Here is a 13,311-nt window from a genome sequence, read left to right on the forward strand (position 1 = left end):
CTATAAATTGCTTTTGGAGTGGCACTGGGAGTGGACAGTGGACTCCACTCCCCGTCTGGGGCAGCTGTCAGTTGCTCAGTGAGATGGATCAAGATCCTGGGCCCAGGTATCAGGATCTTGGTGAACTATGGAATTACAAGCTCGAACCATTTCATTCTATAGCCATGAAGTGAAGAGACAGTTGCCTCTTTTGGTAAAGAAACAGAGAGTGGAGAAGAAACCCTCAAAACTCAGAGGGACTCTATGCTTATCCACTTTTCATTGGTGTGTCTGGGTAGACTGTCCGCTAGGACTGCACTGAGCAATCTGTTTTTAAAAGACAACATGAGAACAGAAAGAACCAGTTTAAACGATGTTCATTTTTCCCCAATGTAACATGCTATTTGACCCAATTAAATGCACTTTAAAAAAAAAAAAACTGACTCAAGTGTGTGTATACACTGCCTTTATTAAGCTTTCAAATTTTCAAATCCCTCTGTGTGTGCAAATTTCAGCCATTTCCAGGTTGGGGAAGAGGGATGAGGGACCCAGAACACAGACTGTGTGCCTTTTGATGTGAAACAAAGTCAAAAGGAACTATTCATGACTCATACTTTGTTGAAATTTTTGGCTGATGTCGTTTCTGCAACTTGATTGGGGTAAGTTGCCTTCCCGGGGAAGGGCAGTGGCTTGCCCTTAGAGGGGTGGGACCTCGCCACCTCCACTGTCCCTGCAGAATGGGTACTGATAGCCGTCAGTTGCAGGAGTTATGTAGGTCGAGCGGCCTGTGGGTTTCCAGGAAGGATTTGGCTTTTTGATTTGGTGTAGAATTCACAACCGGCGAGTGATGTTTCAGCACACAGATCTATCTGGGTTGTGTTCCGGAAAAGGAAATGAGGTCACGCTGGAAAGCAGCAGTGCATCCAAGAAGGGTTCCATGGGGACCTTGAGTCAGGGGCTCAAAACCTTCCCCTGGGGCCCGCCCCCCTGACAAGGGCACCTGTTGCTCTAAGCATCTGATCGCTGGGCACCTTCCACGGGTGCAGCTCTTTAGATGCGTCCTGGGAAGACAGGCTGGAAAGGAAAGAAATTCCACTGGAGGATGAGCCCAGGATACTGCCTGAAGGTGAGGGAGCCCCAGGAGAGCAGAAATACATCCATCAGGCAGGCAGGGAAATCAGACACGCTGTGTAAAGGAAAGCAAAGAGGAACTTCCAGGCTGCGGCTAACTTCAGATGAGAGACTTCCAGAATGACACGTGGGAAACTTTACGACTCCCCCAAACCCGAAGTGGGAGCTGGGTTCTCCTCCTACTGGCCGATGGGGAGGCCTCTGGTCTTCAGCACCCCCTGGATCAGCTGAGGCATTGAAAGTATTAGAATCTCCCCAGGCTCAGCACTCCCAGCCCTGAGCTGAGAGTTGGTGATGCTACCAGCCCTTGGGGAAGGAAATGCTGGCTTCTGAATTGGGGGCTCAGCAAGGTGATGCTGCCTTTTACAAATACTTTTTCTTAAAATGCCAGACGGCGGAGAGCCGAGTTTGTGGGAATAAGGGGGTGATGGCTGCTAAATAAATGTGAAAAATAAATTATTTGTCTTCCTGTCCATAAAGGGAAGATGAGAGAGCAGATGCCAGCCGCAGACAAGCATTTCCCGAAGAGAGGAAAATATTTCCGAAGGAAATCGGCATCATAGCAGAGCAGGTGAGAAAGAAATTAGAGTATCTAAGGACTGATAACTCCGGGAGCAGATGGGAACAATCTTAGACTTTGTGCAAGGGAAGGCAAGGAAACGGGGGAACGATTAGCAAATACCTTTTAAAAATATCCTGGGAAACTGGAGAAGCTCCGGTGGACGAGAGCCCTTATGCAACACCTATATTTAATAACGACTCTGAGGGAGATCAAGGAAATTAAACACCAGTAAGCTTGACTTGAGCAGTGGGGAAGATATTGGAAACACTAATCAGGGACAAAATAGGGAAAGTTATGATTTAATTAAAGATATTCAGCATGGATTCACAAAAGGGAGATCATACGTAACAAAACTAATAGAATATTTTGAAAAAGTAACAAAAAGGAATTGAAGAGGGAAACCAGGGGTATAATTTACTGGGACTTTAAAAAAGCTTTTGATGCACTGCCTCACAAAAGACTAATCTCCAGCAGTGGGGAGTTTGGGTGTGAGTGTGGTGGGGGGTGGAGAATGAATGAAGAATTGTCTGGACTGAGGGTACTTGTGAGCATTACCATGAAGAGATTAGGATAAAGGGAGGAGACTGACTGCTGGAATTTCCCGAGATCTGAATTTTTTTTTTAATTAATTTTTTTTTTTTTTTTAAACATAGTGCCTCCACAGCGTTGCTTCGGAAATGTGCCCAAATGTGGTGACATTTTCTTGCAGGCGTAATTTTGGAAGGCAGGTGCCAGTTAACACCACATGGACAACAGCGTCGGGAAGAATTGTTTTGCAATTTGATGAATATATGACTGTTCTTTAAATATGATGAGGCGATTTGTGACTAAGTGTGTGTGTGGGGGGGGGCGGTGCTGAGCTACTAATTGCCACATGAATAATTAACGCAAATAAAGACGGAGAATATGGCTGTAAGGAGCAAAACTCCACAATCTGGGCAGCTCAAGTTCAACAGCAGTGCACACACTGTTGGGTAAAGTCACACATTTACATGCACACGGGGACAGCTTCACACACAGCATGCATATACCCACATGCACACATTCACGTATTATATGGGGACACTCACAGGCCCACCCTGATGCTTCCCAAAGATGTGCGCTTTTGTGCACCTCATGGCCACGTGCACACCTTCATGAACACGCTCACGGTCCACATTCATGCTATAGACTTGTGTAAACACATCGTCAGGAACCAGCATACACGGGGTTCTTGTCTCTTTCCCTAGAAATCACTCTGCAAATGCATAGGTGGACACAAATAGCCCCACAGGATAGGAGAACATGCTGTTCGCCACCAGGAAATATTGGGAAGCACATTGCAGGAGGGGAAGGTCCCTTTAGTCACATTACTGTAATAATAGATGCCACGGGAATGAAAGAAGACGCAGAGGGCAGAGGATCCACAGGACACAAAAAGATCTTTGTTAGTACAAGCCAGACCAGATCTGAATACCTTCTCTGAAAAAAAAAATAATAATAATGGCAGGACTCTCCAAAGGGGCCCAATGCCCAGATGGGGACAGAGCTGCAGATGCGGTAGCAGGAGCCTGAGGAAGATGGTGATGACCAGGTCTGGACCTGCTGTCCGAAGGGCTCCACCCCAAAGCCGGAGCACAGGCAGAGAACTAGAGAACTCTCCCCTAACTCCGATTTGGTGTTCAGCAAACAAATGACTCTTCATTCTTAGGAACATACGAATGATGTTTGGGTCAGAGTATGGCCAATGGCACCAGAACACGGGTGTATTTATGGGACACCCCAGGCTGCAGCGTGATTATCGTCATCTAAGCGAGTGGCAGCCTCCCACAGACAACTCCCATCCATCGTGGGGGTCGGTGCTAATGTCTCCTTGCTGCTTACAGAGGTTTGGCAAGCCTACGGAGAAGATACGGGTACAGACGACACAGATTCTAACATGTGAGTATTAGAGCAACTTGAACTTCATTTACCTTTGACATTATTCATTAATATTAAAATGTGACTTGGACAGTATCCATATTTAAAAGGTCACTTAGGATGAAGTCTACATGTCCTCCCCATTAATAATCACAGGAATATCGCCCCCGTGGTCACCTCCCCCATTGCAGAAGCGGGCAATGCCTTCGTTCCTAAATCAAATATTTTTAAAAGGAAATGTCCACTACAACCTCCTTCTGTTTCTATAGTTCCAACTCTGGAGATGTACATTTCTTAAATGCAACAGTGACAAAGTAATATTCAGAGACTACAAAAAGTGAAGGACAAAAGGAAACTTTTAATAAAGAAAAAAGAGGAGGTACCAGCAGATTTGACTGCACCCAGCCCTGTGGCTGCAGCCAAGTCCCTCTTCCAACATCTCCCAGAGACATGGTAAGTGGACGAGTACTTCTCTTATAGGTGAAGTTCAAATGCAGGACTCACTGGGGACCTGTGGCTTCAATGACATTTGACACGCTCATTTCTGAATCTCTCAACAGTATGGGGATGAGTTTTATAACACTCTTTATTTTTAAAAAAAAAAAGACATGAAAGAGACAACAGCCCTCTTTCCCTGACGCCCCACCCACCCACCCACAAAAACCAACCAAACCAAAGCAGCAAAACAGAATCCTGCTTTCAATATGATCCATTCTATGGATCACCTCCCCAAAATTTCTCATTCGAATAAAATTTAAGGATCTCTCCTTTGTCTTTTTCTTTTTTCTACCAGGGATTGGAGCCCAGAGGCTCTTAAGCACTGAGACTTTTTATTTTTATTTTTTAATTTTGACAGAGGTTCTCACTAAGTTGTCTTGGGCCTTGCTAAGTGGCTAAGGCTGGCCTCCATCTTATGGTACTCCTGCCTCAGCCTCTCGAGTGGCTGGCATTACTACAGTTGTGCACCACCATGCCGGGCCTACTTTGTCTTTCAAAGCAAGGAAAATCTTTTCCGATATCCAGAATCAACCCAGGCAGTATCCAGCAAAGGGAGCAAAGGGTTAAAAAAGGGGGACGTTAAAGCCTTCCTCAGTCTCCATTGTTCATTCAAAGCAACTCTAAATAAACATACAAGGGAGACCTCACCTCCCACCTCAAACACCCCCAGCACCCCCACCGCATTGCTGTTGCTGAGATTGCCCAGAGTAGAACAAGGCAGACAAAGTGTTAAAAAGTACCTGTCAGGAATGTCTCTTGAAATCAGTCTTTGAGAATCATCTGTCAGCAAGACAAAATTGATTACTACATGTAAAATGAAGAGAGCAATGTAAATTAAACACTGTATAAATGGTAGAAAAGTTTAGGACAACTCGATTGTTAAATAATCACTGATACACGTATGAATTCTCAACAAAAGCCCCCGTAGGGAGGCGACTCCACGGGATTCCCTCCCAATCTTCTCAGAGTCAAGTCTGGGTTTCGGAGTGTTCCTCCCACCTTCCCCTGCGATAGAGTTAGGAGATTGGAGCCGTCCCCCAGCAACTACAGAGTAACTTGCAAAGTTCAGTGACATTTTAGCACGGTTGTCAGCGTTCCCAAGCTGGGATGGAAGACACAATCTCTGATGAAAGGTTAGATTCGTGAACTGAGCAGAAGGAAAAGCATCTCCTGCCACGGGATCCCCAAGAACTTAGAAGATTATGCCACCTGATGAAAATATTGCATTAATGGAGGTGAAGCTGGCTTTGCTTATAAAGTCAAATCAGTCATTACAAATACTTGAAACACACACGGTCATCATTTAACAGGTGCATTTCACACTCTGTTGAGTTTCCAAGGGCCACCTCCATGACTTCTTGGGGTGGATTATAAAAGGGATAAAGAGAAAAACCAACACTGAGGCTACTGCAGGTTGCACCCTTAGACATGGCCCTCAGGGAGCTGGGCTGTGACCCTCCAGGCCAGCATCTTAGACTCGAGTTCTTGGGACAAAGGGACCCAAGCCTGCTGATCCTTGATCCGCCGTGTAAGAACTCAGAGAAGGTTCTGGATGTGGCTCTCATCTCACCCTGTGTCAGAGCCCTGGGCACCACCTCCTCGGACCCTCCCGGGACACTCTGTGTCTCTCTCCTCTCTCCGCGGGATCTCGTCTTTTGCTGGAATGGAAGAAGTGCCTGCAGGCACCTCTGACCATCAAAGTTTCCTTCTGAAACTTCAGACTTCTCTCCTAGTGAGAGCCCAGGGCGTTCTCTCACGCCTTGAGTTCTCTCTAGTCTCCCCGACGGTCTACCTGCTAACCAGCCAACCCATTTCATTTTCCTCTGAAGCCTATGGGGACATTTCCTCCTTAGTTGTTCTGGTCCCTGCAGTGACCCCTTCCGTTGGGCTCCACCAGGAAGATAAATGCCATCCATCAGCCTTCAACCAGAGGTCGAGGACAGGCTGTCCACCCTCCAAGGAGAACTAACTAGAAGAGCTTTCTCCCACGGAGACCTCCAGACTCCCTGGCTGAAATGGACTGCAAGTGTCCTCCAAGTGTACTTTGCAAAAAAAAAAAAAAAAAACCGATATACAAACATAAAAATTTCACAATATACAATTTGTAAAATTAAGGAGCTGAAGATTACTTCGGAAAGGAAGATTTGCAATGCAAACGAACTTTCTGATTTATAGAGTCACCACGGGGGTTCCTTACATGAGTCAATCTAAAATAGACTTCAGCTCGCAGTGCATCTAAAAGAGGATTCGGTTGCCAAAATTCAATAAGGCACACCGTATCCGCCGCAGTATCCCCACCAATACAACCACTGCAAAGAGCGAGGGGTGCCGGAAAACTCTGTTTCACTTCTTTCTCAAGATGTTTTTCGGCACAGGCGGTATCAGATTCGTTATCCTTTGGTCTGTAATGGCTTTTGGTATTCGGGGTCCCTTTTCCATTTACCACTGTGATGGTTTAAATGTGAGGTGTCCCCCAAAAGCTCATGTGTGAGACAATGCAAGAAGGTTCAGAGGAGAAGTGATTGAGTTGTAGGACTCTTGATCCAATCAGTGATTTAATCCCCTGGTAGGGATTAACTGAGGGGTAACTGAAGTGGTAGGTGTACCTGGAGGAGGTGGGAATTCAGGTGTGGCTTTGGGTATACATTTGTATCTGGTCAGATCCTTCGGTCCCAGCAGGGAAAAAGCTGACTAAAACAACCACTCACCCTTCACACACCTTCCTAGACTTGTCTCACGCAACAGAGAGCCTCGCAACCTTTAGGCAAAGGCTGGGTCTCAGTAGGGGGAAGTTGGCCAATTTCTGCCTGGCGTCCTATCTGAGATGTGGTGGGAAGTGACTTGCCATTGGAGGGGTTAATTCGAGGCTTCAAATTTCAGCTAAAGAGCCTATAAATATCCCATTATTTTGTTGTAGCAATTCCAGCTTTGCTAATCTGCCTTGGAGAAAAACTCAAGGATGCAGAGGGAGGGGAGCCGAGAGGTGATACCTTTACATTCAAAGACTTTCTCTATGTTAATTTGGTAATTTTTAAAAAATTGGCAACAATCTAACTATTCAACAGTAGGGGATGTAACCATAAAATCCTAAGCAGGGTATTTTAGGATAGCCATGAATCTATGCATACAAAGGATTTTAATAATTTGAAAAAAAAATCATTGTATGCACATATTTTACACATGTGACATGCAAAAATCACATGTACATAGGATACAGTTACATAAGAGATAAGAAGAAGATAGACTGAAATAGAAATCTTTATGTAGTAAAAACTAGCCAAGAGATTTTGTTTTTGTTTCCCCCCTCCTATATTCTTACCAACTCAGAAAGGAAAATTTGCATTTATTTTAAGAAAAATTGCAAGTTGATTTCTTTTTTACAAAGAAAAATATATTGGGTTAAAAGTAGCGAATTAAAAGTAAACTTCAATTTAACTTCAAGATTTATTGTAATTTATTGTAAAATTAAAAAGTAAAATTTCTATGAATGCTAAATAGTTTCTCTAAAATGATAAAATTCTTAACTTATATACCTTGTATTTGAGATATTATGAGGTCCTAGCTGCCAGTCCAGAGATAACAGAGCCAGATTGAAAGTGAGACTGGAGCCTCTTGCGGTTAGGAATATGCACAGTTTCATAGGGTTGTGATGTGTCCATAGCATTCTGGGCCTACATCCTACATCCTGGTACCCAGCCAGTGGAGGCACAGACCCTGGTGTAAAGCAATATCTCAATAAAGCAGCAGAAGAAATGAGGGTCTTTTGAATATGCCTCCTGCTGTCTGTTCAACTCCCAGCTTTCCCCAAGTGACAGCCAGTGTGACCATCTTCACACCTTCCTACATGGTGAGCTTGCAGGGAGGGCAGTTCGGGAGATGCTGGTTCAGCACCAGGTCAGCAAACCTCTCTGCCACCAAGCAGGCTGACAGGCCGTGGGACACCCTTGGGGTGAAGACCAAGACAAGACTGACAGTTTGGATCTTGGCCTTGACTCCTATTAGGCACAATCTCCTGGTCCCATTTTGCCTATCCTTAGAATTTGGAAATAATCCTATTTCCCAGACGCCTGTGGTTTGCGTAGCAATCGTTCTCATGGAGGTTCATGCCCCAGGGTCTTGGTCCCCAGCATGGTGTGCTGAGTTGGTGGTGAGGCTCAGCCTGCGCTGTGAATCACGACAATAATCCCAGTGGCTTGGGAGGCTGAGGCAGGAGGATTGCAAGTTCAAAGCCAGCCTCAGCAAAAGCGAGGCAATAAACAACTCAGCGAGTCCCTGTCTCTAAATAAAACACAAAATAAGGCTGGGGGTGTGGCTCAGTGGTTGAGTGCCCTTAAATTCAATCCCTGGTATCAAAAAAAAAAAAAAAGAGAGAGAGATGAGACTTAGTAATTAGGTCATGGGTACTCCACCTTCAGAAGGGATTAATGCTGTCTCACAGCAGTGGGTCAGGTCTGGTTGGAGTGGATTAATTCATGAGAGAGGAGCTTGTCACAAAAGGAACAAGCCTGGTCCCTCTCGGTCTTTTGCTTCCTGCCTCACCATGTGATCTCTTCTGCAATTGTGATGTCATCAGCAATAAGTCTTTCATCAGAGCTGAGCGGATATCAGTGCCATGGCTCTCAAATCTACAGAACTGCAAGCTAAATAAACCATTTTTCTTTATAAAGCACCTATTCTCTGGTATTCTGTTGTAGAACTATAGAACCAACTGAGACACTCGCTTTGGTGTACTGAATCAGAGAGAAAGAAATAACCCTTCTTTCAAAGGCTGAAATAGTATTGATTGCCAAATAGAAAAGAAATATATGGTTTTAGCTGATTAAGATGTTATTTTACTCCCACTTCTGGCCATCACTTGCACCAAAACAGCTATCTGTGGAGAACAACTAGGTAAGTTGCACTAGAAAATAGGAATAAAGGGTGAGATCAAAGAGACCAGGACTTGAAGGTTCAAGATTCTAAAAAGAAGGGAGCTCAGAGACCTTGTTTTCCTGTGCATCTTTCCTCTTAGGGCGATTGGAATCCACAAGTGGCAGCTAGACTCTGAGAGGCTAAGCAGAGATTTCTATGAAGAATCGAGGACCAGGGAAAGTACAGGTCTATTGCTGAGCACCCTACCCATACAGTTGTGATCCCTTCAGGAACACAGGTAGGACTAAAAACACACAAGAAATAAACTAATCTTTGACATCTACTTAATTTCTGATTGATTTAAGGTGATCTGCCCCAAGTAGAATACATTGCTGGAGAAAAGCCAATCTTCCCTGGAGGAATGTGACATCGTCTAGCGTGCTGTCTGACAGGGCAACTCCTGGCCACATGGCTATTGGACACTTGGGATGTGGTTTTATAAGAACTGAAAAGTGCTGTGGGTGTAAAAATTTCAAGATTTAGAAAAAAAAGTATGTAAAGTAGTAATTTTATATTGGTTAGATGATCAAGTGGTTTTATATAGTTGGGGGGCAAGTACTAGGAATTCTACCACTGAGTTGTGTACCCCCCTGTTTTGTGACAGGGTCTGGCTAATTTGACCAGGCTGACCTTGAATTTGCTATCCTCCTGCCTCAGTCTTCCCAAATGTTGGGATTTCAGGCGTGCCCCATGGCATCCAGCTGCAAATAATATTTTGTACATACTAGGTTCAAGAAAGTATATTATTAAATTTTAATTTAACTATCTCTTTGAACTTATTTAATGAGGCTACTACAAAAATGACATTCATGGTACACATTACATTTCTGCCTTTCTCTATTTAACTATTCTGATCTAGAGCCCAGACTTACCTCTATGATTTTTATATTCAACCTCTCCTGTTTGATTAAAAGTTGCCAGACATACCGGAAAAGGAGACCAAATGAACAAGGACTCGATGGAAAATCAGGCAACAGGTAATAGAAGCAGACCCACAGAGCATCCACAAGTTAAGCTACAGGCTTAAAAAAAAAAAAAAAAAACTATAATCAACATATTCAAGAAAGTAGTTGACAAGAGAAAATTGAGGTGAAAATTAGAATCCACAAAAGGAATCACATAGAAATTATGATACTAAGAATACAATGCCTGAAATTGAGAACTAGATAGTTTTTTTTTCCTGGAGTCCTAAAAATATTTTATTTGTTGATTTTGGTGTTGGTTATAGATGTTCCACTTATATTTATTCTTTTTTAATTTTTTAATATTTTTTACTTGTTTAATTAGTTATACAAGATAGTAGAATGCATCTGACACATCATACATAGAGTATAACTTCTCATTCGTCTGCTGTACATGATGTAGAGTCACACAGGTTCTGTGGTCATACATACACATAGGGTCATAATGTCCAATTCATTCTACTATCCTTCCTACCCTCTTGCCCCCTCCGCTCCCTTCACTCCCCTATGTCTAGTTTATAGCATTTGTTTTACTAGTATAGCCTTACAAGCAGTTGTGTCTTAGATTCAATGAGAATAGTCATATGGTCATGAATGCCTTTCAGTTTAAATAGTTAGCTCATTTTGATCATCATTATAACCTTGTGATATTATACCTATATCCCCAATTTCACCTATGAAAAAAAAAAAGTAAGACAGGTTAAATAAGCTTTTCAAATACCATAGAGTCAGGATCTAAGGACCCATCTGAATTCAGTCCTGAGAACTAGACAGTTTTGAAACAACTAAATAAAGAATTAGCAAACTAGAAATACAGTCCAGTTACTTGGCATTCCAGTAGGTCCTGTTGCTGGCCCTAACGATGACCAGTTTTGCAGTTGTTGGTCTGGCCCACGACTCCCTGACTATCCCTTCAGAGCTAGATGGACTCCCAGAGAGTTTGAGGGTGGATCAGTATTAGGTGTCCAAACCCTCAAAGGTCGTCATGACAAATTCAGAAGACAGGGTCAAACAGAGGATGGAGCCGTGTCCAGACCTTAGACAGGACCAGCCATACTGGCCAGGGATTTCTGGCCTTCCAACAGATTTGACCTCGGTGCTCCCTAGAATTCGGGAGCACTGCTGACCCAGGAGTCCTGTAGTCAGTACAAGGTTTCCTGCAGCTGTCTGGAACCTTCATGGGGGAACTTCAGGGGACATAGAAACCGCCTCTGGGTAGTTCGTGAGGAAGCCACAGATATGTTTACGTTGCCCTGTGATGTGACGCAGACGCAGCAGAGGGAGCAGGACAGAATGGATTGGTCGTTGAGTCTGCACAAAACCCTCAGAAATACCTTTCTGCCTTTGTCTAACCCTCATCATAAAAAAAAATAAAAGGACACAGCCTTTCCCAGAAAAGCAAGGTGAGAGGTAACTAGCGCAATCAATTTTTATGTACCAGAGGGTTGTTGTAAGTGCAGAACTAATAAACTCTCCCCACGGATCTAACAGGAAGAGGAACTGAGACTCCAGAAGAAGAGATTGGAGTTTAGATTCTAAAAAGGGCTTCGTGATAACCGAGGATGTTAGAATACAGGTTTCTGGAGCTCTTTAGGTAGAAGCTCCAAAAGGCCCATCATGAAGCCAAATAGATGAGTCTGCCTTTATCCAAATTGAGATGCGGGACTGGCAAAGGAGAGTCAGCAACGCTCTGCCAAGGCCCAGTTCGAGGCTACAGAAGGATTGTATTAGAAAAGGCAGAGAGCGTTAAAATAAAGGGATTCTCTGCGACGAGTGGGTGGACAAGGGTGATTACCAACCCTCCTTCCCTGGGGAAAAGACAGGGGTTGCTTCCTCCACTTCAAACCTGGTGAGAGGCACCTCAAAGGCAGCCTTTCCCATGGCCCTTGAAATCAGGTGGACCTGAGTCCATTCCAAGATTCAGCTCTGGATAAACCAGAGGGCTGCTGGCGGCTGCTCAGACAGAGGGTGGAGGAGAAGAGCTGCCTGGGGAATGGCTCCACTTGGAGCTCGTTGGAACAAATGAAGAGCGTTCCCTAAGGTCCAGATGTAGGTCACTGTGGAAGGAATCCTCTGCATAAAGCCACTACAATGGATTCTGTCCAAATGGGTCTCATAGAAAGACACTAAACCACCTCAAACCAGAGATGACAGAATCCTAGAGATGCAGGTGGGCTCCCAGAGGGCTCAGAAAGCATCCAGGGGAGGTGCCTCTACTGTGTCCATGTGTCTAGACCCCGTCCAAACCCCAGAAAACATGGGAGAAAGCGGAGGAGGCAGGCAGAGGAAGAAGAAAGGCATGGACTTGTTCCACCCATGAGCTAAAGCAGGATGAGCCAGCTCTGGGAGAAGACTCAACTCTAAATAAGTTTTGTTTGGAATTTTGATGGTTGCCTAGACACATGTGATATCATGACCCCAACGAGGCTCTTTCACAACTCAAAGGGACATAAGACCTCTGTAATAATTCAAAAAAGTGACTAAAGATTGTTGTGGGACCTCTCCTAGACTTTACCCCAAATGGGTGGGGAAAGATTGGAATGGGGAGAAAGAATGACATTGTTCCATGCCTCCCACCCTGTGGACACTTTTAGACATGAAGATTATAAATGTTTATTTGTTAACTGGTCAAGAAGGAAAGAAGGAGGCTGGTGGTGGAGGAACGTTCAGAAACATCAGCAACACCTTCTGACCCTTTAGTTTTATCAGTGAAGAGATTGAGACCCAATAAGGAGTGGAACCACAGCAATAGCAGAGGGTGACAAGCATCTGGTCCCTAGTCCCTTCAGACGTCCCCAAACCACACCATCAGAGGGAAGATGGCCATGCATCTTGGAATCAGTGGACAGGGCCAATGACTTTCTCATGTAACGCTGTCTGTGTGACCCAGATTGTCTCATTCTCTTGATCACTAAAAATGTGAGTGTCCAGGTCCAGATAAGAAAAACCAACTCCTATTATTATGTGGTGACCATTTTTAATGACTGGCCACCATTTTTGAAGTGCTGACCCCACCAACCAAGAATCTCAAACCCAGAGTGACCGGGGTGAGAAGACGGACTTCAGCCGGGCTTATTCTTGATGCAATCCCTTGAGAGACCCTTGTGGATAATGTTGCAGCCCCAGGCATCCTGCATAGTACTCCAGCCGCCACCAGAAGGGCTGCACCCAATACCTGGGGTGCCCAGGAAGATACGCAGGCGCCAGCTCAGAAGCGCCACATGGCAGGGAGCTGGGCTTCCAGCAGGCAGAAGAGGAGGTAAGCTCTCTCCGCAGTGTCCTGCTGTGTTTGGAAACCCCATCCAAGAGGCAGCGTATGGATCTGTGTATGGATCTGCTGTCGCGTAATGAAATGGTAATGGGAGGCAG

The 13,311-nt window shown here is 44.6% G+C and overlaps 1 protein-coding gene across 16 annotated transcripts in view; it reads right to left on the reverse strand.

Annotated features, from left to right (window-relative positions):
- Znf536 (zinc finger protein 536) overlaps positions 1–13,311 on the reverse strand; it is a 431,882-nt gene that overhangs the window by 56,471 nt on the left and 362,100 nt on the right. The window contains exon 8 of one of the 16 annotated variants that reach the window (XM_078032228.1): positions 4,810–4,849. The exons of the other annotated variants lie outside the window; for them this stretch is intronic. Within the exon in view, the coding sequence (XP_077888354.1) occupies positions 4,810–4,849 (40 nt within the window). The remainder of the gene's footprint in view (positions 1–4,809; positions 4,850–13,311) is intronic. 16 annotated transcript variants of the gene reach the window in all.

This window comes from Ictidomys tridecemlineatus, chromosome 15 (assembly GCF_052094955.1).
Source record: "Ictidomys tridecemlineatus isolate mIctTri1 chromosome 15, mIctTri1.hap1, whole genome shotgun sequence".
Taxonomy (NCBI): Eukaryota; Metazoa; Chordata; class Mammalia; order Rodentia; family Sciuridae; genus Ictidomys; species Ictidomys tridecemlineatus.